Source organism: Coregonus lavaretus (assembly GCF_964263955.1).
Source record: "Coregonus lavaretus genome assembly, chromosome: 7".
Taxonomy (NCBI): domain Eukaryota; kingdom Metazoa; phylum Chordata; class Actinopteri; order Salmoniformes; family Salmonidae; genus Coregonus; species Coregonus lavaretus.
This window is the reverse complement of record NC_139994.1, coordinates 56,481,272-56,504,802: the sequence shown is the minus strand read 5'-3', so window position 1 is coordinate 56,504,802 and position 23,531 is coordinate 56,481,272. Positions and strand designations below refer to the sequence as shown.

Genomic DNA, 23,531 nt, shown 5'->3' with positions numbered 1-23,531 from the left:
TAGTAGAGGAGCAGTATACCCTGTCGCAAACCTCCGCCCATAACTCATCACTGATAGTCAGACCAAGGTCCTTTTCCCATATTATTTTCAAAGGAGTAAAGGAGGATCCTCCTTTCTCAGAAAGGAGTCTATAGATATAGGATATTTTGCCTTTAATGGATTGTGCTGTGACAAGAAGGGTTTCAACTTCATTCAACTGAGTTCTAAACCTCCTCTTGGAAGTAAATGAGGAGATGACATGTCTAATTTGTAGATATTTAAAAAAATGGGATCTTGGCACATTGAATTCATTGCAGAGCTCTTGAAAGGATTTCAGTGTAGTGGTCTTCTGATGAAATAGGTCTGAAAAGGTCCTGATTCCTAGAGTATGCCAAAGATTAAAGTTGGCATCTCTCAGGGCTTTTGGCAAGTCTGGGTTGCCTACTATAGGCGAGTGAGAACATATTTGGGAGGAGATGCCCAAGTATTTCTTACAGTCCCTCCACGCTCGTAGGGTACTGTAAATCACAAATGTTTTGGCTATGTTGCCCACTTCACTAAAGTTATCAATGAATATAGTTGAGCTTAGTGGCAATGAACCACAAGATTGGGCTTCTATCTGGCTCCACGTTGACTCTTGTCTGTTTGTGATCCATGTTAGCATGTTGCGGATTTGGGCAGACCAGTAGTACAATTGAAGGGAGGGAAGGGCAAGACCACCCTTAGATTCAGGTTTCGATAGAGTGGAAAGCTTGATCCTAGGTTTTTTATTGCCCCATATAAATTTGGTGATGCTTTGGTTAATTGTTTTGAAAAAGGAAGCTGGGAGATAGCATGGGAGCATCTGAAATAAATAGTTCAGTCTAGGGAGGATGTTCATACGGATTACATTAATTCTTCCTACTAAGCTAATTGGGAGGGAGATCCAGGTTTGGAGGTTGTTCTTGATTTGATCCAGGAGTGGAAGATAATTCTCTTTGAAAAGCCTATTCAGATCTGGTGTTATGAATATCCCAAGGTATTGAAACCCCTGTGTCTTCCATTGGAATGGGCATAGTGTCTTCATAGAACTGGTGAGTATAATGTTGAGAGGGCAGACAGTGGATTTGTTAAAATTAATCTTATAACCTGAAAACGTGCCATACTGAGCAATTGTATCTAAGATGGGAGGAAGGGATTTCTCAGGGTTGGATATGTAGAGCAAGACATCATCCGCGTAAAGCGAAATCTTGTGCTGCAGGCCGCCTGCAGGAACACCCATAATACTTGGATTGCTCCTTATCAACTCTGCCAGAGGCTCCGCCCCCAACAAGTAGAGCAGGGGGGACAGCGAGCACCCTTGTCTTGTGCCCCGTCCCAAAGGGAATCTGTCAGAGTTCAGTCCGTTAGTAGTCACCATGGCATTTGGATGAGAGTATAGTGATTTGATCCATTTAATAAAGTTTGGGCCCATGTTGAACTTCTCTAAGACTGAGAACAGAAAGCTCCACTCCATCCTGTCGAACGCCTTCTCAGCATCCAGTGAAGCCAGCAGGACAGGGGTCTTCTGTGCGTTTACTTGATCAATAATATCAAAAAGACGGCGAATGTTATCAGAAGAGTATCTGTCTCTAATAAATCCCGTCTGGTCCGCTTTTATTATTTTGGGAAGAAGAGTGTTTAGTCTTTTGGCGAGCAATTTGGTGATTATTTTGTAGTCGAAATCCAACAAGCTTATGGGCCGGAAGGAGGAGCAGGATAGGGGATCCTTGTCTTTTTTGAGCAACACTGTAATGCGAGCTGTGTGCATTGAGTCTGGGAGAACTCAGTTTTTGCAAAAATCCTCCAGCATTGGCATGAAAATAGGGCTAAGCTGGGGCCAAAAAGCTTTGTAGAACTCTCTGGGGAATCCATCTGGGCCTGGGGACTTGTTAGGTGGCATGGAGGTAATTGCCTCCAGGATCTCCTCAGGAGTGAAGGGGGAGTTGAGATCTTCTTGGTCGGTCTCTGATAGTTTAGGTAGCGAGATTCCCTCTAGGAAGGAGTGGAGTTCTGCCTCCGTGTGTTTTCTCTCAGAGGTATATAGTTTGCAGTAAAAATCATGAAAAGTTAAATTGATCTTTTTTGGATCATATGTGACCTCATCCTCTGCTGTTCGGATAGCCATAATTGTACGCTCTGACTGCTCTTTTTTTAATTGATAAGCAAGCAATCTACTAGGCCTATTGCTATACTCATGGTATTTCTGTTTAGTAAAGAAAACTTTTTTTTTAATCTCCCGAGTATAGTCCAAATTCAGTTTGGCTTTGGCTGCTTTAAGTTGACTCCAGGAGGTGCTGTCTGGGGATTGTTTATGTACTTTTTCACAGCGTTCCAGCTCCCTCTCCAGATCTAGCCTGTGTGCTTCCATTGCTTTTTTCTTAGAGGAAGCATATGCAATTAGATGACCTCTTAGTGTGGCTTTAGCAGCGTCCCACATTGTGGCCGGAGAAACAGGAGAATCTTTGTTGTCTTGTGTGTAGTTGTCTATCCATGTAGTTACCAATGTATGGAATGCTTCGTTTGATAGCATGGAGGTGTTGAATTTCCAGCTCTTTGATCTCGGGATGTTTTTGCAGAGGTCAAAGCGGAGGTGGACAAAGGCGTGATCCGAAAGCGCTATGGGTCCGATTGTACACGTGGCTGAATTTATGAAACTCTTTGGGATAAAAATGTAATCTATACGGGAGTAGGTGTTATGGACATTAGAGTAGTATGTATAGTCCATAGCTGAGCTATTAGTCTCTCTCCAGATATCTATCAGTCCCATCTCTTTAGTAAGAGAGTTCAACATCTTTGCAGATCTAGGATTTGTGGTGGTGATTTGAGATGATTTGTCTAGGGTTGGGTTCAGGGTACAATTAAAATCTCCGGCCAACACTCCAAAGGAAACACAATGCTCATTGAACAGAGTTATCATTTTCGACATAAAAGCAGGAGTATCTGTGTTAGGGGCGTATATGTTTAAGATAGTAATTGGTTGCCCATACAGTGACCCAGTTATCAAGATAAATCTCCCCTCCGGATCAGATATGTTTTTGTCAATTATGAATAAAACATTCTTATGGATAAGTATTGCTGTACCTCTACTGTTAGATTTGAAAGATGAGAAATACACCTGTCCCACCCAAGCTCTGCGGAGTTTGGCATGTTCAGCATCACAGAGGTGTGTCTCTTGCAATAGCGCGATGTCTGCTTTTTCCTTTTTTAGAGCACATAGTATCTTTTTCCGTTTTATTGCATGGCCTAGACCGTGGCAGTTCCATGTCAATAGATTTAAGGTACTAGTCATCGTCATCGAACAGTAATCGAACTTTAGTGCAAGTCATCTCTGGGTAAAGGTGGATCGTAGTTACAGCTGCGTTCACATAAAAGGAAAATAAATGGTTTACATAAAATAACAATCTCTGAACACCCCAGCCGAGTTCCCAAACAACTCGACATATCCCGTTGGATCTATTACCTCCCCGCTCAGTCACAATTCTGTGTTCCAACAAAAAAAAAGACCGGGAACAGTTAGCAACGCACAACGTCTCCCCCTCCCCACCAAAGAAATGCCTCATCCTCTCCGCCCGCATTGAGTAACTGACAACGTAGCCCCCGTCCAGACCACATTAAGAAAGGGAGAAAATAAAATCAATAGCCCAGCCTACATACAGTAGGCCTAAGTTATAATATGGGGCCTATCCCTCTCAGCTAAAGGAACATAAATATAGATTGGACGGCTATAATGAAATTTAGCAGGGCGGTGGGTCTTTGGATATCGGCTATATGTTGTCTTACCTCCTTTAGTAATAACAGTAATCGCATTAATCGCATTTAGTCAATGGTCCATTTCTCATTGACCGGGGTTGTCTTTCAAAAAACGTTTTGCCTCTTCGGGAGTTTTGAAGTGTCGCAGGGCTCCTTGGTGAAGAATCCTGAGCTCGTTTGGGTATTTGAATCCCCTAAAGATGCCTCGGTCAATGGAGCATTTCTTCACCTCGTCAAACTCTCGGCGCTTTCGGCGTATTCCAGCTGACAGGTCCTGGAGTAAGGTGAGTTTGGCGTTTCCCACTGTAATGGTGTTGGTTTTCGCCGCCTGTAGGACTCGTTCCTTGTCGGTGAATCTCAGGAAACGTATGGTGATTGGGCGCGGTGGTTGTCTGGCTGCTGGTGGGGGCCTCAGTTCTCGGTGAGCTCTCTCGAGTTCTATGGGCCTGTCGGTGGACAGGTGGAGCCACTCGGGAAGTTTGTCTTGCAGGTAGCGGATCAGTGGCATGTTTCCCTCTTCTTTTTCGCCCAGATTTAATAGAACACAATTATTCCTTCGCCCCCTGTTTTCCAGGTCCTCTGTTTTCTCTTCCAGCTGCTCTATTTTTTTTTTAGCATATGCTATTGTTTCCATGGCGTCTGTCAATACGTTTTCCGTGGATAGGATTCGCCCCTCTGCCTCGTCCAGGCGCCCCGCGTTTATGGTTATCTTGTTGTTTATGTCAGGCAAGGCATTTTCCAGGATTGTCACCTTGCCCCCTATCGCACTGAGCTGAGCGTTAATGGCATCTAGTTTAGTGTTGAGTTCTGTACGTTGGGATCTCAGCTCAGAAAAGATGTCTTCGACAGAGTGCGAGGTTGGCATTCGTTGGGCCTCGGGGGGGGACGGGTCCTCTTTCTCCTGGCTAATGGCGCTAGCTTTTTCTGAAGCTAGCTGCTTCTTGGAGGCTTTTTCCGTCGCTAGTACTCGAGTCCGGGTAAAAATGTCACCTGTAGTGTTGCCTTTTGAAGCCGCCATGACTTTTTGACTAAAGCTAAATGAGTTTAAACTTGAAGTGGAGGTAAGATTAGGAATTGGAAACTACTTGTGCGGAGCTCCTAGTTCATGCGGCCATCTCGTTCAAGGGTCACGTGATCCTCCCCAAACGTTTTCTGAATAGTACAGGTCATATAATTGACTGACCAGGTCATATAATGTATTACCCAGGCAAACCTGGGTTCAAATACTATTTGAAATCTTTCAAATACTTTGTGTTTGCTTCAGCCTGCCTGGAGTGCCATGTGGGTGGGGTTTGCACTTTTGGGACATTTATATTGGTTCCATTGCAGCAGGCAAGCTCAATCAAGTACAGCTAAAGTATTTGAAATTATTTCAATTAGTATTTGGTTTTAGATTTGAATCAGTCCCTGATCAGAGGGATTTAATTGAAACCAGCAGCTGCAGTAGCCCTTCAGCACCATCATTGAATATCTCAACAATTTCCCCTAATTTTTCACCTTTGAGACGTGTTGATACATCTTGAATTTTGGAATGTTGACATGAGTGAAGAACAGCATCGGTCAAAAAACGACACTAACAGAATCCAAATACAGTGGGGAGAACAAGTATTTGATACACTGACGATTTTGCAGGTTTTCCTACTTACAAAGCATGTAGAGGTCTGTAATTCTTATCATAGGTACACTTCAACTGTGAGAGATGGAATCTAAAACAAAAATCCAGAAATCACATTGTGTGATTTTTAAGTAATTAATTTGCATTTTATTGCATGACATAAGTATTTGATCACCTACCAACCAGTAAGAATTCCGGCTCTCACAGACCTGTTAGTTTTTCTTTAAGAAGCCCTCCTGTTCTCCACTCATTACCTGCATTAACTGCACCTGTTTGAACTCGTTACCTGTATAAAAGACACCTGTCCACACACTCAATCAAACAGACTCCAACCTCTCCACAATGGCCAAGACCAGAGAGCTGTGTAAGGACATCAGGGATAAAATTGTAGACCTGCACAAGGCTGGGATGGGCTACAGGACAATAGGCAAGCAGCTTGGTGAGAAGGCAACAACTGTTGGCGCAATTATTAGAAAATGGAAGAAGTTCAAGATGATGTTCAATCACCCTCGGTCTGGGGCTCCATGCAAGATCTCACCTCGTGGGGCATCAATGATCATGAGGAAGGTGAGGGATCAGCTCAGAACTACACGGCAGGACCTGGTCAATGACCTGAATAGAGCTGGGACCACAGTCTCAAAGAAAACCATTAGTAACACACTACGTCGTCATGGATTAAAATCCTGCAGCACACGCAAGGTCCCCCTGCTCAAGCCAGCGCATGTCCAGGCCCGTCTGGTTTGCCAATGACCATCTGGATGATCCAGAGGAGGAATGGGAGAAGGTCATGTGGTCTGATGAGACAAAAATAGAGCTTTTTGGTCTAAACTCCACTCGCCGTGTTTGGAGGAAGAAGAAGGATGAGTACAACCCCAAGAACACCATCCCAACCGTGAAGCATGGAGGTGGAAACATCATTCTTTGGGGATGCTTTTCTGCAAAGGGGACAGGACAACTGCACCGTATTGAGGGGAGGATGGATGGGGCGATGTATCGCGAGATCTTGGCTAACAACCTCCTTCCCTCAGTAAGAGCATTGAAGATGGGTCGTGGCTGGGTCTTCCAGCATGACAACGACCCGAAACACACAGCCAGGGCAACTAAGGAGTGGCTCCGTAAGAAGCATCTCAAGGTCCTGGAGTGGCCTAGCCAGTCTCCAGACCTGAACCCAATAGAAAATCTTTGGAGGGAGCTGAAAGTCCGTATTGCCCAGCGACAGCCCCGAAATCTGAAGGATCTGGAGAAGGTCTGTATGGAGGAGTGGGCCAAAATCCCTGCTGCAGTGTGTGCAAACCTGGTCAAGACCTACAGGAAACGTATGATCTCTGTAATTGCAAACAAAGGTTTCTGTACCAAATATTAAGTTCTGCTTTTCTGATGTATCAAATACTTATGTCATACAATAAAATGCAAATTAATTACTTAAAAATCATACAATGTGATTTTCTGGATTTTTGTTTTAGATTCCGTCTCTCACGGTTGAAGTGTACCTATGATAAAAATTACAGCCCTCTACATGCTTTGTAAGTAGGAAAACCTGCAAAATCGTCAGTGTATCAAATACTTGTTCTCCCCACTGTATGTTCTGGCTAGAGGAATTAAATACAGTAGTTTACCGTCACCGAGGTGATTCAGTTTTCATTCAGTTCACCTAATGACCTTTATTTGTAGCATACAGTAGGTCAACAGCAGTGCATGTTCTCATGTGCTATTATAGTAATTTCACCCTTAGATCCAGGCTGAGGTATTGGAGGTCAAAAAATGCTAAAAATGATCCACTGTGTTAGTTAGAAAACCAGACCAAATGCCTGTGCATGTAATTTACTCAGCAGCAGGTAGCCTAGTGGTTAAGAGCCTTGTGCCAGTAACCGAAAAGTCGCTGGTTCGAATACCCAAGCCAACTAGATGAGAAATCTTCCGATGTGCCCTTGAGAAAGGCACTTAACCCTAATTTATCATGTAAGTCACTCTGGATAAGAGTGTCTGGTAAATGTTTTGTGCATTTAATGTCAACTGAAGGTAATCAGGGCAGATCCACCTTGTCATGGTTCTACAAACATCTATAAATCTTGCCATTGAAAACATTATATAAAAAAAAAACGATGCTTGTATGGTCAGAAACTCTTAAAAAACAATCTACATCGTTCAAGAAGATAGAGATACATAGGAACATTAATATAAAACAGGTCAACTTAAACAGACAAACATGCATTCACAAACAAAACATACAGCACATTATAAACATATCTATATACAAATAATCATTCCATTTGGTCCAACTCACCAAGATGTGTAGTGGGGTGGTTTTCAGGCAGGTCTACCAGCTGAGATTTAGTCTGCTTACAGCACATAAAAGACACTCATTCATGGGGCAGCTCTGGATCACAAGATCTGGATAATCACATTGGCCATTAACCCCCTCCTCTCCACAGGTCCTCCTGAAGGCTAAGACCCAGGCCACGCTCAGTGGGCTAACGATGTGTTACGTTGCAGATAGAAATAGTCATGAATAGAGCTGACGTGATTCCACGTCAGAGAGGCATGTACATAATATATTTCTATCTGAATTTTCCACAACGTACAGTTATTCCCAAACGAAGTAAAAATCCTTCATATAGTTAATCCACTCTAGGGACAAAACACTCCATTGACAAAGGTTTTAGTAAATGTTGAACAGTTTTATTACACAAAATAAAATGTGAATGTAAAACATCATGAGAAATTCTTCCATCTTTGTTTACAAACACACATTATATTAACCTACAAAATGATTAAATCGGTTATAATAGGAAAATAAATGGCACTTTCTGAAATGTAACATATTATCACCATATTGGCACTGTCATGTGTTTGGCCACAGCCATATGCCTACGATGGCCGTTGTCAGGGACAGTACTTCATATCCCATACTAAACATGATCATATTTTCTTTTTAGTGTTTAGTCTCTTTTCAGAATGGCCCACCTTGCAAAATACTTTTGGAGCACAAATTCTTGCATAAACTCTTCATCAGTGAACATTTAACTAGGGGCATGCAATTTATCACAGTAACCAGACAACACTGAGATTTAATACTTTAGAATACTATAGATACTAAACATTTCCCTTGAAATAAGAAATATAACATTTAACAGTAATAATACTGGCTAAAATAACACTGCAAATGTTATGGTTATGTTACCTATATACATGTTAATAATATAGGCCAGGGTTTCCCAAACTCGGTCCTGGGGCCCACCCTGGGTGCACGTTTTGGTTTTTGCCTTAGCACTACACAGCTGATTCAAATAATCAAAGCTTGACGATGAGTTTGTGAAAACCTGATATAGGCTATATGTATACTATACACTGAGTATACCAAACATTAGGAACACCTTTTGCCCTGAGAACAGCCTCAATTCATCGGGGCATGGACTCTACAAGGTGTCGAAAGCGTTCCACAGGGAAGGTGGCCCATGTTGACTTCAATGCTTCTCACAGTTGTGTCAAGTTCGCTGGATGTCCTTTGGGTGGTGGACCATTGATGATACACATGGGAAACTGTTGAGTGTGAAAAACCCAGCAGCGTTGCAGTTCTTGAAACAAACCAGTGCGCCTGGCACCTACTACCATACCCTTTTCAAAGGCACTTACGGTAAATATTTTGTTTTACCAATTCACCCTCTGGATGGCACACATATACAATCCATATCTCAATTGTCTCAAGGCTTAAAAATCCGTCTTTAACCTCTCTCCACCCCTTCATCTACACTGATTGAAGTGGCTTTAACAAGTGACATCAATAAGGGATCATATCTTTCACCTGGATTCACCTGGTCAGTCTATGTCATGGAAAGAGCAGGTGTTCTTAATGTTTTGTACACTCAGTGTATAAGTCAAATGAGTGAGTATAACAATGTAATGGATAAAACTAGAAAAGTCTGACTTCAGAGACATTGAAAAATTAATTCAATAGGGGTCAATGCAATCCTTTCTTCATTTTTTGACAAACTTTGGTGTGCATGGGGAGTCGAGAGTGAATTGCGAAAATGGATCATCAGGAGCTAGCAGCACTGATACTAATGCTAGCTGACTTATGTGATAATACTGGATAAGGAGCGAGTGAGAGACTGCAACTATTAGGGTAAGGTTACCCTTATCTATGTAGGTCTTCCCTCTAGATTATCATTGAGTTTTATATAGCCAGGAAATGATCGGGACACTTGATCCCAAGACATTCCTATCATTGAACACTGTTCAAAAGAGAAAAAGGGGTCTCTCTAAAGATCCCATTATCAACATTCTTAGCAAGCTTATTTTAAAGAAATGTGGCAGGAAAAGCTTACCACAACCCTATGAGTTTTGCAGGTCTTGTTTTTGTAAAGATGACAGTAATTCTAAGTACGCTGGTTCATCGGTGAGACTTGCACTGGTTATGTCACTTTGACAGAATGCTTCTTCTGGACACACAGAAGAGTGACGTAGGGCACCCCAATGAAGGCCCACTTTTCACTGGGCCAGAACATGACCACGGGGCCCTGCTCTGGGGCCTCGGAGGCTGCGTCGAAGTAGGCGAAGCACACGCACCCAAGGTAGGAAGCCAAGCAGATGAGTATGTGCCTACGGAAATAGAGAGGGGTTAATCAGGGGTTAATCACACAAGTGGGGGCGGATTAAATCATGTGGCAGGCCAAACATTTTTAAGACCCCTGGCATGACACTTTCCATGTAATAGTACTAGAATTGGACTTACCATACACAGTGCAAATAGGGGAAGTTGACAGAGGACCACATATCACAGAAGATCCTGTCACTGATCCAGCAGAGCAGTGCCAGTGTCCACCACATCCCAGTGAGCAGACCCAGCTTAAACACACGCAGGTTTTCACACCTACAGACAACACACATACATTTACAGAGCGTTTATAATTTAAATGTTGATTGCAGGCTCATTCAAACTATGGCCAGCTATTCATTTTTTTTAACCAGCCCACTGCCTAATTTCTGACTTAAAATCAAATGAAGTGACAATGCTGCATTTGCTCTGACCTCTTGATCTCGGTTATGAGCAAGGCGGTGCAGGGGATGCCCAGGCTCATTAAAGAGATGGCGTTGATGGCAGGTTTGATGAAGGCCAGTACTGTGGTGATTCCTGAGAGGATCCCAATGACCACTTTGAACCTTAACCTGGAGGAGAGAAGAAGTTGAGCTGTCACTCAACATACATAAATAGATCAGAATGGGAATAATCAAACACACTTTAGTTGTTAACTCACTTCATTTGAATGTATGCCGTTTTGCAAGCAGTCATTTAGCAGACGCTCTTATCCAGAGCGACTTACAGTTAGTGAGTGCATACATTTTTCATACTGACCCCCGTGGGAATCGAACCCACAACCCTGGCGTTGCAAGCGCCATGCTCTACCAACTGAGCTACTAGCCAGGTAACATGGCATGAACAATAAATTGACAAAAAAAGGTGGGCTAGCTATCCAGATAGTCAAAAACCACAGCAAGCTCAACTATCATTTATGAAAATGTTGCTAGCTAGCTAGTGACGTTAGCGGAACAGCTTGCAGCAGTGCAGGATGTTACTATGGGCATTGGCAGCATCATTTGGTAAGTCTCACAACTAGCTGCAATTTATTTAATAGGAGTGGACACTTAACAACCCTAGATGTCTGTAGCTAACGCTTTCAGAACAGACACCTAGCTAGCTTGCATTGACTGAATACTTGTTTTTCTAGCCCCTCCTAAGTTTGGCACATCTGAAGTCCCTCACTGCAAACCATATTGAATACCGTTTTATGCATAGTGCACACGATCTGCCTGCAAAAGTGACTTTATTATTGTGGGCATTACCATCCAGTTAGCTTACTAACCTTGTTTGCTGTTAGCTAGCTAGCTAACTTTGGCTAACACAGTACTACACAGTACAAAGGATTGACAGCCGTCCCATATAGATTGCAAAATAGTTGGGAAGAGATTTTTGACGTACCGATCCCATGGCATAGTGTTTATGAACTGATACGCAAAACGACACTGGATTCAAAACTTAGAATCTTTCAATTTAAATTATTATATACAATTCTTGCTACCAATAGAATGTTATTTATATGGGGGATACAATCTTCCCAGCTCTGCAGATTTTGCTGCGAAGAGACAGAATCATTAGATCATTTGTTTTGGTACTGTCCATTTGTAGCTTGTTTTTGGTCACAGGTCCAGGAATGGCTAAAGGATTGCAATATTTACCTGGAGCTAACCTTGCAGATAGCATTACTGGGTGATCTGAAAAGTCATAGTCAATCGATCAATAATATAATAATACTTTAAGCAAAAATGTTTATTTTCAATTTACAATCTGTAGAAACAATGAGAATAGAAAGGTTCAGAACGTTTGTAAAACATCACAGTACAGTTGAAAAATATATGGCAAATAGAAATCCTATATGGATGGTGTTAAGAGATAGATGGGTGGTGTTGAATGGAGTTGAAGGATGGGACTAATAACAACAACTAATAACAAGATAACTAATAATGTAATCATACTGTGTCCATAATAAGTATATAGGTTGTAGGTTGGGAGCTTTTGTGAAAGAGCACAGTTAGAAAGATATGGCATATAGAAGCAAACCGGATGGACATCATGAAAATGATCGGAGAGGTTGAGAGTAGAAGAAGTTCAGGAGAAAAAACAAACAAAATATAATTATTGTAAAATTGACTGTGTCCATAAAATGTATATAGTAAGTATAAGCTGGAAGTAGAGGCCTAAGCATTGTTGTTCACTAGTTTACTCCAATTAGGGAAAGGGTGGTGGGGTTGGAAAGTAATAAAGGGGAATATATATTTTTTAAAGGATATGTATGTGTATGTACAGTGAGGGAAAAACGTATTTGATCCCCTGCTGATTTTGTACGTTTGCCCACTGACAAAGAAATGATCAGTCTATAATTTTAATGGTAGGTTTATTTGAACAGTGAGAGACAGAATAACAACAAAGAAATTCAGAAAAATGCATGTCAGAAATGTTATAAATTGATTTGCATTTTAATGAGGGAAATAAGTATATGACCCCCTCTCAATCTGAAAGATTTCTGGCTCCCAGGTGTCTTTTATACGGGTAACGAGCTGAGATTAGGAGCACACTCTTAAAGGGAGTGCTCCTAATCTCAGTTTGTTACCTGTATAAAAGACACCTGTCCACAGAAGCAATCAATCAATCAGATTCCACTCTCCACCATGGCCAAGACCAAAGAGCTCTCCAAGGATGTCAGGGACAAGATTGTAGATCTACACAAGACTGGAATGGGCTACAAGACCATCGCCAAGCAGCTTGGTGAGAAGGTGACAACAGTTGGTGCGATTATTCGCAAATGGAAGAAACAGAAAAGGACTGTCAATCTCCCTCGGCCTGGGGCTCCATGCAAGATCTCACCTCGTGGAGTTGCAATGATCATGAGAACGGTGAGGAATCAGCCCAGAACTACACGGGAGTATCTTGTCAATGATCTCAAGGCAGCTGGGACCATAGTCACCAAGAAAACAATTGGTAACACACTACGCCGTGAAGGACTGAAATCCTGCAGCGCCCGCAAGGTCCCCCTGCTCAAGAAAGCACATATACAGGCCCGTCTGAAGTTTGCCAATGAACATCTGAATGATTCAGAGGAGAACTGGGTGAAAGTGTTGTGGTCAGATGAGACCAAAATCGAGCTCTTTGGCATCAACTCAACTCGCCGTGTTTGGAGGAGGAGGAATGCTGCCTATGACACCAAGAACACCATCCCCACCGTCAAACATGGAGGTGGAAACATTATGCTTTGGGGGTGTTTTTCTGCTAAGGGGACAGGACAACTTCACCGCATCAAAGGGACGATGGACGGGGCCATGTACCGTCAAATCTTGGGTGAGAACCTCCTTCCCTCAGCCAGGGCATTGAAAATGGGTCGTGGATGGGTATTCCAGCATGACAATGACCCAAAACTCACGGCCATGGCAACAAAGGAGTGGCTCAAGAAGAAGCACATTAAGGTCCTGGAGTGGCCTAGCCAGTCTCCAGACCTTAATCCCATAGAAAATCTGTGGAGGGAGCTGAAGATTCGAGTTGCCAAATGTCAGCCTCGAAACCTTAATGAGTTGGAGAAGATCTGCAAAGAGGAGTGGAACAAAATCCCTCCTGAGATGTGTGCAAACCTGGTGGCCAACTACAAGAAACGTCTGACCTCTATGATTGCCAACAAGGGTTTTGCCACCAAGTACTAAGTCATGTTTTGCAGAGGGGTCAAATACTTATTTCCCTCATTAAAATGCAAATCAATTTATAAAATGTTTGACATGAGTTCAATCTTGGTTTCATCAGACCACCCGGCAAACTCCAAGCGGACTGTCATGTGCCTTTTACTGAGGAGTGGCTTCCGTCTGGCCACTCTACCATAAAGGCCTGATTGGTGGAGTGCTGCAGAGATTTTGTCCTTCTGGAAGGTTCTCCCATCTCCACAGAGGAACTCTGTAGATCTGTCAGAGTGACCATCGTGTTCTTGGTCACCTCCCTGACCAAGGCCCTTCTTCCCCGATTGCTCAGTTTGGCCGGTCGGCCAGCTCTAGGAAGAGTCTTGGTGGTTCCAAACGTCTTCCATTTAAGAATGATGGAGGCCACTGTGTTCTTGGGGACCTTCAATAGTGCAGAATTTTTTTGCGACCCTTCTCCAGATCTGTGCCTCGACACAATCCTGTCTTCGAGCTCTACGGACAATTCCTTCGACCTCATGGCTTGGTTTTTGCTCTGACATGCACTGTCAACTGTCGGACCTTACAGTGGGGAAAAAAAAGTATTTAGTCAGCCACCAATTGTGCAAGTTCTCCCACTTAAAAAGATGAGAGAGGCCTGTAATTTTCATCATAGGTACATGTCAACTATGACAGACAAATTGAGAAAAAAAAATCCAGAAAATCACATTGTAGGATTTTTAATGAATTTATTTGCAAATTATGGTGGAAAATAAGTATTTGGTCACCTACAAACAAGCAAGATTTCTGGCTCTCACAGACCTGTAACTTCTTCTTTAAGAGGCTCCTCTGTCCTCCACTCGTTACCTGTATTAATGGCACCTGTTTGAACTTGTTATCAGTATAAAAGACACCTGTCCACAACCTCAAACAGTCACACTCCAAACTCCACTATGGCCAAGACCAAAGAGCTGTCAAAGGACACCAGAAACAAAATTGTAGACCTGCACCAGGCTGGGAAGACTGAATCTGCAATAGGTAAGCAGCTTGGTTTGAAGAAATCAACTGTGGGAGCAATTATTAGGAAATGGAAGACATACAAGACCACTGATAATCTCCCTCGATCTGGGGCTCCACGCAAGATCTCACCCCGTGGGGTCAAAATGATCACAAGAACGGTGAGCAAAAATCCCAGAACCACACGGGGGGGACCTAGTGAATGACCTGCAGAGAGCTGGGACCAAAGTAACAAAGCCTACCATCAGTAACACACTACGCCGCCAGGGACTCAAATCCTGCAGTGCCAGATGTGTCCCCCTGCTTAAGCCAGTACATGTCCAGGCCCGTCTGAAGTTTGCTAGAGTGCATTTGGATGATCCAGAAGAGGATTGGGAGAATGTCATATGGTCAGATGAAACCAAAATATAACTTTTTGGTAAAAACTCAACTCGTCGTGTTTGGAGGACAAAGAATGCTGAGTTGCATCCAAAGAACACCATACTTACTGTGAAGCATGGGGGTGGAAACATCATGCTTTGGGGCTGTTTTTCTGCAAAGGGACCAGGACGACTGATCCGTGTAAAGGAAAGAATGAATGGGGCCATGTATCGTGAGATTTTGAGTGAAAACCTCCTTCCATCAGCAAGGGCATTGAAGATGAAACGTGGCTGGGTCTTTCAGCATGACAATGATCCCAAACACACCGCCCGGGCAACGAAGGAGTGGCTTCGTAAGAAGCATTTCAAGGTCCTGGAGTGGCCTAGCCAGTCTCCAGATCTCAACCCCATAGAAAATCTTTGGAGGGAGTTGAAAGTCTGTGTTGCCCAGCGACAGCCCCAAAACATCACTGCTCTAGAGGAGATTTGCATGGAGGAATGGGCCAAAATACCAGCAACAGTGTGTGAAAACCTTGTGAAGACTTACAGAAAACGTTTGACCTGTGTCATTGCCAACAAAGGGTATATAACAAAGTATTGAGAAACTTTTGTTATTGACCAAATACTTATTTTCCACCATAATTTGCAAATAAATTCATTAAAAATCCTACAATGCGATTTGGCAGGTAGCTTAGTGGTTAAGAGCGTTGTGCCAGTAACCGAAAGGTCGCTGGTTCTAATCCTACAATGGGCGGCAGGTAGCTTAGTGGTTAAGAGCGTTGTGCCAGTAACCGAAAGGTCGCTGGTTCTAATCCCCGAGCCGACTAGGTGAAAAATCTGTCGATGTGCCCTTGAGCAAGGCACTTAACCCTAATTGCTCCTGTAAGTCGCTCTGGATAAGAGCGTCTGCTAAATGACCAATTATTTATTTTATATTATTTATTTTCTGGATTTTTATTTCTCATTTTGTCTGTCATAGTTGACGTGTACCTATGATGAAAATTACAGGCCTCTCTCATCTTTTTAAGTGGGAGAACTTGCACAATTGGTGGCTGACTAAATACTTTTTTCCCCCACTGTATATAGGCAGGTGTGTGCCTTTCCAAATCATGTCCAATCTATTGAATTTACCACAGGTGGACTGTGGTCCAATCAAGTTGTAGAAACATCTCAAGGATGATCAATGGAAACAGGATGCACCTGAGCTCAATTTCGAGTCTCATAGCAAAGGGTCTGAATACTTATGTAAATCAGGTATTTCTGTTTTTTATTGTTATCTTTTTTGCAAACATTTCTACAAACCTGCTTTCGCTTTGTCATTATGCGGTATTGTGTGTAATGAGGATGACATTTAAAAAATATATCAATTTTAGAATAAGGCTGTAATGTAACAAAATGTGGAAAAAGTGAAGGGGTCTGAATACCTTCCGAATGCACTGTATATATTTACAAAAATATAGATATGGGGGATTGGAAATGATGAAGACAATTACATTGATAGAAGCCACGATCTATCTGCAATATTAAAGCTGATCTACCACCTAAAAATATATAGAAATGTAATACAAAATGTAATAAAAATAAACAGTAGATCCGATGCCCCTGCCCATGTGAAAATCACTGTAATGTTATGTAGCCTACAGCTGAATGAGCTCAAGTGGATTTCTGACCAGACTATACAGGCTTATTAACATGATTGTGAGTATTTTATTATTTTTCCATCTCAAATTGGTAGTTTTAGCTTTTAGTTTATTCACTTCTTGATCAGTCTTGATTATTTTTTTTTAAGAGTAAAGTAGGCGCGTGGACGCTCTACCATTCCCATGACGTTGAACATCTCGCTAAGCTTGTGCTAGGTCCTTGAAAAACGTCTAATAAACTCTGCAAAAAAAGAAAAGTCCTCTCCCTGTCAACTGCGTTTATTTTCAGCAAACTTAACATGTGTAAATATTTGTATGAACATAATAAGATTCAACAACTGAGACATAAACTGAACATGTTCCACAGACATGTGACTAACAGAAATTGAATAATGTGTCCCTGAACAAAGGGGGGGTCAAAATCAAAAGTAACAGTCAGTATCTGGTGTGGCCACCAGCTGCATTAAGTACTGCAGTGCATCTCCTCCTCATGGACTGCACCAGATTTGCCAGTTCTTGCTGTGAGATGTTACCCCACTCTTCCACCAAGGCACCTGCAAGTTCCCGGACATTTCTGGGGGGAATGGCCCTAGCCCTCACCCTCCGATCCAACAGGTCCCAGACCTGCTCAATGGGATTGAGATCCTGGCTCTTCGCTGGCCATGGCAGAACACTGACATTTCTGTCTTGCTGGAAATCACGCACAGAACGAGTATTATGGCTGGTGGCATTGTCATGCTGGAGGGTCATATCAGGATGAGCCTGCAGGAAGGGTACCACGAGGGAGGAGGATGTCTTCCCTGTAACGCACAGCGTTGAGATTGCCTGCAATGACAACAAGCTCAGTCCGATGATGCTGTGACACACCGCCCCAGACCATGACGGACCCTCCACCTCCAAATCGATCCCGCTCCTTCAACGATAAACGCAAATCCGACCATCACCCCTGGTGAGACAAAACCGCGACTCATCAGTGAAGAGCATTTTTTTTCCAGTCCTGTCTGGTCCAGCGACGGTGGGTTTGTGCCCATAGGCGACGTTGTTGCCGGTGATGTCTGGTGAGGACCTGCCTTACAACAGGCCTACAAGCCCTGTCCAGCCTCTCTCAGCCTATTGCGGACAGTCTGAGCACTGATGGAGGGATTGTGCATTCCTGGTGTAACTCTGGATTTTTTATTTCATGAGCATGGCCTTATTTCAATTTACAGCATATTGGATGACTGTCATTCATATTCCATTCACCCAGCTCCATGTAACTTCAATAGGTTTAGGCTACTAAATGACACATTTTCCCTATACCCAGCATGAGGTTACTACAACCTAGCCTACAAATGAAAGTTTATAACATAGGTGCACAGGCCGAGAGACCAATTGGTGTAATCAAGGTGACAGACAGGGACACATTCACTACTGCCTTGCACACTCTTGCCTGTATTTAGCTAATCTGGGGTGTAATCATTAGTCTAAACAGTTGCAAAACAAGAGTTTCTATTAGACAAATTCAGGTAGGTCCATCCCTGTTTCGTTCCATTTGTTTCCGTTTAAGAAACGTTTTGCAACTGAATCGGCGGAATGAATAGGCCTACACTCCTGATCAACTGCACACAGAGTTCACTTTCATAGCAGCCACATACAGCATCATCACTTTGCTCATTGTATAATTCCTTCTCGCCACTACGCGCTTTCCTCCTCTCACCTTTTCCCTTCGCTTGTGGACTTCAGTGCACAACACAACAGCTGTCTGTTGTGAAAAAACCTCTCCAAGCCAAACCTTCCTACCTTGACCGCTAACCTGCCTACATTGTTGTTTACCATATTAGTTAACGTCATAGTCTACATAGCTACTAGAACTAACACGTTAGTAAACCCACAATCCAATATGTGTACAAACACGCAGTACAGTAAGCATTTTAGCAGTTACACTGGCAGGCCCCAGTGGCAATAAATTAATAAAACCGAAAGCTTACCTTGACTTGGAAGAGTTGCAGTGTTGGATAGCCTTAGCCAGCTAGCTAACATAAATAGCATTCCTCGCTTTTTGAGTCAGGTTGTTGAGTAGGCTAAATTAGCTGCATTAGCTAGCTAAGTAAGTGAAAGGTAAACTAAAAAGAAGAAAAAAATACAACAAAATATAGCTAGCTCTCTTTTTCTCTCTGCTGCTTATCTAATAAATTTTAAAGAAATTAATTTGTTCAAAACTGTTCCACTATTGTCTTTCTCTTTATGTCAACTACTCACAACACTTTATGCACTGCAGTGCTAGCTGTAGCTTATGCTTTCAGTACTAGATTCATTCTCTGATCCTTTGATTGGAAGGCTAACATGTCAGTTAATGCTGCAAGAGCTCATAGGTTGGAGGACATAATAATAATAATAATAATAATAATATGCCATTTAGCAGACGCTTTTATCCAAAGCGATTTACAGTCATGCGTGCATACATTTTTGTGTATGGGTGGACATCCTCCGGAAGTTGTCATAATTACTGTGGTAGTCTATGGAAGGGGGCCTACTAGGTTTTGTATTGAAGTCAATGTACCCAGAAGAGGACGGGAAATAGCTGTCCTCGGCTACACCATGGTGCTACCCTAGAGGGTGCTGTTGAGTCTACTGTAGACCTTCATCGCTAACCCCAGTTATTTGGTGATGTGAACATATTTAGTATCGATTTATCTAAAAAGGATAACTTTTTTAATGTCACTATTTTTATTTTTATGAAATTCACTGAGTAGGATGGTCCTCCCCTTCCTCCTCTGAGGAGCCTCCACCGGTGTGTATGTATGTGTGTCACTTGCCTGTTTCTGCGGAAGCTCTTGGGCAGGTATCTCTTTGGGAACCACATGCCGATGGCACACATGAGCACCCACAGGATGGCCAGCTCGTCCAGCATCTGGCCCAGGAAGCTAAGGGTGGCATGGAAGTAAGTGGATCCAATGCCTGGGAGAAGAGACAATGTGTACAGAGAGTACGATGTGAGTACAATACACAATCTGCCATCTATAGGTGGAGCGGCAGGTAGCTTAGTGGTTAAGAGCGTTGTGCCAGTAACCGAAAGGTCGCTGGTTCTAATCCCTGAGCCAACTAGGTGAAAAATCTGTCGATGTGTCCTTGAGCAAGGCACTTAACCCTAATTGCTCCTGTAAGTCGCTCTGGATAAGAGCGTCTGCTAAATGACAAAAAATAAAAAAATAAAAAATATATATAGGCTTAGGCTAGATGCTGAGGAGATCGTCTCTCCGGGTTGTCTCCCACAATGTTCCGGCTTAGGGTTGGGTTTCCGAGACTACTGAGGAGAGGCAGAATCAACCAGAATCTGGCCTCACAGGAGACGTTGATATGGCAATACTCCTTTAAGCCCAGGAATCAGCCATTCACCAGCTTTTCAAGCGTTAAAATGACAAAATACTTTTGTTACTCACCAAAAATGGAGGTGCCGGAGGCAATTTTTCTGTTGCTTGTAAATGTTTTATTTAGACCTTTTTTGGAAGTACATACTGGCCGTGAAGGCAGTAAATGATGATAGTTGCTCATTGAAACTCCATATTGGCGAGTAACGCAAGTATTTGTACATTATAACGCTTAAAAAGCTGGTGGATGGCTAGCTGATTAAAGAAATCCACGATTTACACTGGCAGAACTTAGCAGGGATGTGAACCAGAACTAGAGCGTCTGCTAAATGACGTAAATGTGCCCTTGAGCAAGGCACTTAACCCTAATTGCTCCTGTAAGTCGCTCTGGATAAGAGCGTCTGCTAAATGACTAAAATGTAAATTGTAACTGTAACCAGAATTTGCCTTTACAGGAGACGTTGATATGGTGAATCTCCTTTAAGCACAGGAAGCAGCCATTCAACGTGCCATTCACTAGCTCACTCAACTCCATGATTTATGATGGAGTTGAGCAGTGACTAGTGTGGCCAGACTGGAGCTCCGATGTCAAATAGCATTTAGTTTTTATAAAACTACTGATTTCAGCACCCAAGGAATAGCCCGCAATTACTCACACGACATTGTTATGTGTAATTGCGGGCTATTCTTTATGCGCTGAAATCAGTAGTAAAAAAATAATAAAAACGTCATTTTATGTGATGTCGCCCACACTAGTTGCCACTCAACTCCATCATAAATCGCATTCACCATATCAAAGTCTCCTGTAAAAGCAAATTCTGGTTCACATCCCAGTGTCATTTAAAAGTTAGAGCAGTAGACTTACCAACCACAACCAGCAAAGCCCAGATCAGATATATCCCACTGTTGAAATGTGTAGCATATTGTCGAAACAGACACATCAAAATAGGTGGCAAAATAAAGAACAGGATGTTGCTGATCTGCAATGAAGAACAAAATATAGGGGAGGAAATTGATTATGAGCACATGAACATATCTCTCACATTAGAAATGGCATTAGGCCTAAAGCCAAAAAAAAAATAGTTACAATGTGATCAACCAGGAACATATTTACCGTATTGTAGAACTCTGCAATTCCAGGGTAAATAAGATAATTTCCTTCACACCAATCCACTTCGGAGCTACCTTGACTCCAGAATACAAGATTGCTCATGTTTATAGATAACGTTAGCCCAAAATGCAAAATTACCTAGGTAACTAGCCACCTATGTCACTTGAGTGGGATAATAAGTTGGATACAAATTTGTAGCTGATTTAAAAAATCGCTTTTATTGAATTGTCATTTTCGTACCTGATAATGCACGAGGTTGACTTACAAATAACTATTTAAAAGTAGTAAAACTAACTACCTATAATGTTTTGAAAGTACACTATTTGGACTATCAGAACTAACAGCGGTATATGTCAACAACAGTGTGTACAACTGTACGTGTACGTCACAAAAAATTAACTTCCGGTTTCGCACCTTCAAAATAAAAGCCCTCTCGATACGCTGGGAAAGTGGATCGGTACCACTTTTGGTGTTTTGGGTGACTCTCTCTGCTGTGTCTGAATCTCTGTCAGAACCCTTTTATTTATTGTCTTCCGTGGCTGTGCCCTCCTGGCCCTGACAAAAAATAGAACAAAATTAAATAAAAAACCTTGCACTTGTCCTTTCCTTCTAGAACTGGAAAAATGTACTTACTACGTCTGTGATTCTGTATGGTGTTGTCTAGAATATAGGCTACATGTGCCAGAGCTGTCCGGAACATCTAACCGGCACTTCTAATTTTTGGGGAATTGTGTATCGGCTCCTCTATAAAAAAACAAAGCAGCCTATCGCCGGCCCAGATTCACACACCAAGGAAAAAAAGGTTGATCAAAGTGGAATGAATGCAGGATCTTTATTCAATAGCAATGGAGAGTGGGCATTCATTTCCTGATTTCGCTTTGTTCAAGTTTAGGGTACGAGGGGGTAACTAGCCACATGGGGTAACTGCCCCACCAACCCCCTCCTGTAATTCACATAAAGACCACAAGATGTCACCAAATTATTTCCCCAACACTTTCCCTGGCTGCCACTGCTCTTGCTCAACAAAAAATGTCCTCTGTGTCATGACAACTTCTGGAGATACTTCAACAAAACGATTTTGTGGTAAGTTGATCTAAAGTTGTAGATATATTCCAATGAATTTAGGTCTATAATAGTTTTTTAAATATACAAGTAGGGAAGCCTTAAGATAAATAATCCACTTGTTTAGAGAGGAAAATGTAGATAATTTTTGAGTAAAGTAGTAATACGTTGGATGAGTGTGTTGGGGAAACTGAGCAGTACAGGAGGTGGGCTCATGAGTTGTGCTCCAGTTTAACTGAGGATAGCTTTATTTGTGATCTATGTACAAATTAGAATGGTGCAATAGCAGACCAGTAGAGAGTTGCCACATCAATTTTACACTGAGTTAATTAGTTAAGTTATTGTTATTAAATGTTATATTCAAATTGTATTTAATGTTATTAGTTATATTCCATTCCAATATTATATTCCAATGAATATTTGTTTTAATTAATTAAAAGCAACTATTGAAAACCTTTTGCTCCTGAATGTCATTTTAAAGACTGCTGGGATTTAAAATCTTGCATTATTCAAATAATATTTAGTGCAATTGTACATAATGGATTGTATGGAAAAGGAACAACAAAGACAGAACAAAGAAAATGTATGTGCAGGTGAGTTAAAAAGAGGGACTTTACATCAAATCTCCTCATAGTGCGGATATTAATGGTAACATGTGTCACACCATCCCCCCCTCCCCCCCTAATATTTTATTTAAATAATTAAAATTAGACTAGACTAAGCTTTTAAGTATTACTTACTGAAGAATTTCTAATTAAAACGGATAAAATAGATTTTAACACACTTCTGTGAAACCCAATGCCATAATCTTCTACCGGGGTAACTGGCACCCCCGGAACAGCCCTTTTCTAAAAACAACATTTCATGAAATAACTAAGTGTAAACTGATGCCATTTATTTCCCTTTATAGTTTATTCGCATAAGCATGACCTTATCCACATACCATTTTTTTCTCTCAATTGTTGCTTTTTTGTGTCAGCAATTAGACATTGTTCTTAGGGGGGGCTACTTACCCCCTCGTACCCTATTTGCCTCTAGACTGTGAGGGACAGTAGGCTGTTCGAGATTGCGCAGATTGATGTGCTGTTCCAAGTTGTCAAATGAGGGTTTGTAAATTCATGAAAAGTCATGAAAATTAGTTTAATAAATGTTGTTAATGTAATTAATGAACGCACGTTTAAAAATATGATCAATCCAATAAAAAACTACGTATCAGCCATGATCAGAATGACCCTTCAATGCATTCTGTGGTGCTGCGTGTGTGTCAGTGCGAGTGGGCGGTGGCCGGAGGAGAGAGAGAGCGACATTTCAGCAGCAGGTATAAAATGACAGACAGACTGACTAACTAACTATAACCCGTTAACAGTGAATAATCAAAGGTCTTTAATTTGTGAATTTTGGAGAACATAGTCTAATGGA

The 23,531-nt window shown here is 42.0% G+C and overlaps 1 protein-coding gene and 1 long non-coding RNA gene across 4 annotated transcripts in view; one reads left to right on the top strand and one right to left on the bottom strand.

The window, feature by feature from the left end:
* The window catches only part of LOC311132996, a 36,734-nt gene that overhangs the window by 7,217 nt on the left and 5,986 nt on the right, over positions 1-23,531 (top strand). The window lies entirely within an intron of this gene.
* Positions 5,914-22,390, bottom strand: LOC311132991 (alkaline ceramidase 2-like). The gene is made up of 6 exons (XM_084166406.1): positions 21,054-22,390; positions 20,805-20,919; positions 19,388-19,529; positions 10,394-10,531; positions 10,098-10,235; positions 5,914-9,964 (listed from the first exon to the last, which is right to left on the bottom strand). Exons 1-6 carry the CDS (start codon positions 21,150-21,152, stop codon positions 9,778-9,780), a joined length of 819 nt encoding a protein of 272 aa, XP_084022532.1. The 5' UTR covers positions 21,153-22,390; the 3' UTR covers positions 5,914-9,777.

What these genes read in the sequence shown, in the direction of transcription:
- LOC311132991 (XM_084166406.1), bottom strand. Translation starts at nt 21,152, where the DNA reads ATGAGCAATCTTGTATTCTGGAGTCAAGGTAGCTCCGAAGTGGATTGG. An exon ending in GGCTTTGCTGGTTGTGGTTG is followed by an intron (nt 19,530 to 20,804) that starts GTAAGTCTACTG and finishes CTCTTCTCCCAG; the next exon opens with GCATTGGATCCACTTACTTC. An exon ending in AAGAGCTTCCGCAGAAACAG is followed by an intron (nt 10,532 to 19,387) that starts GCAAGTGACACA and finishes TCTCTCCTCCAG; the next exon opens with GTTAAGGTTCAAAGTGGTCA.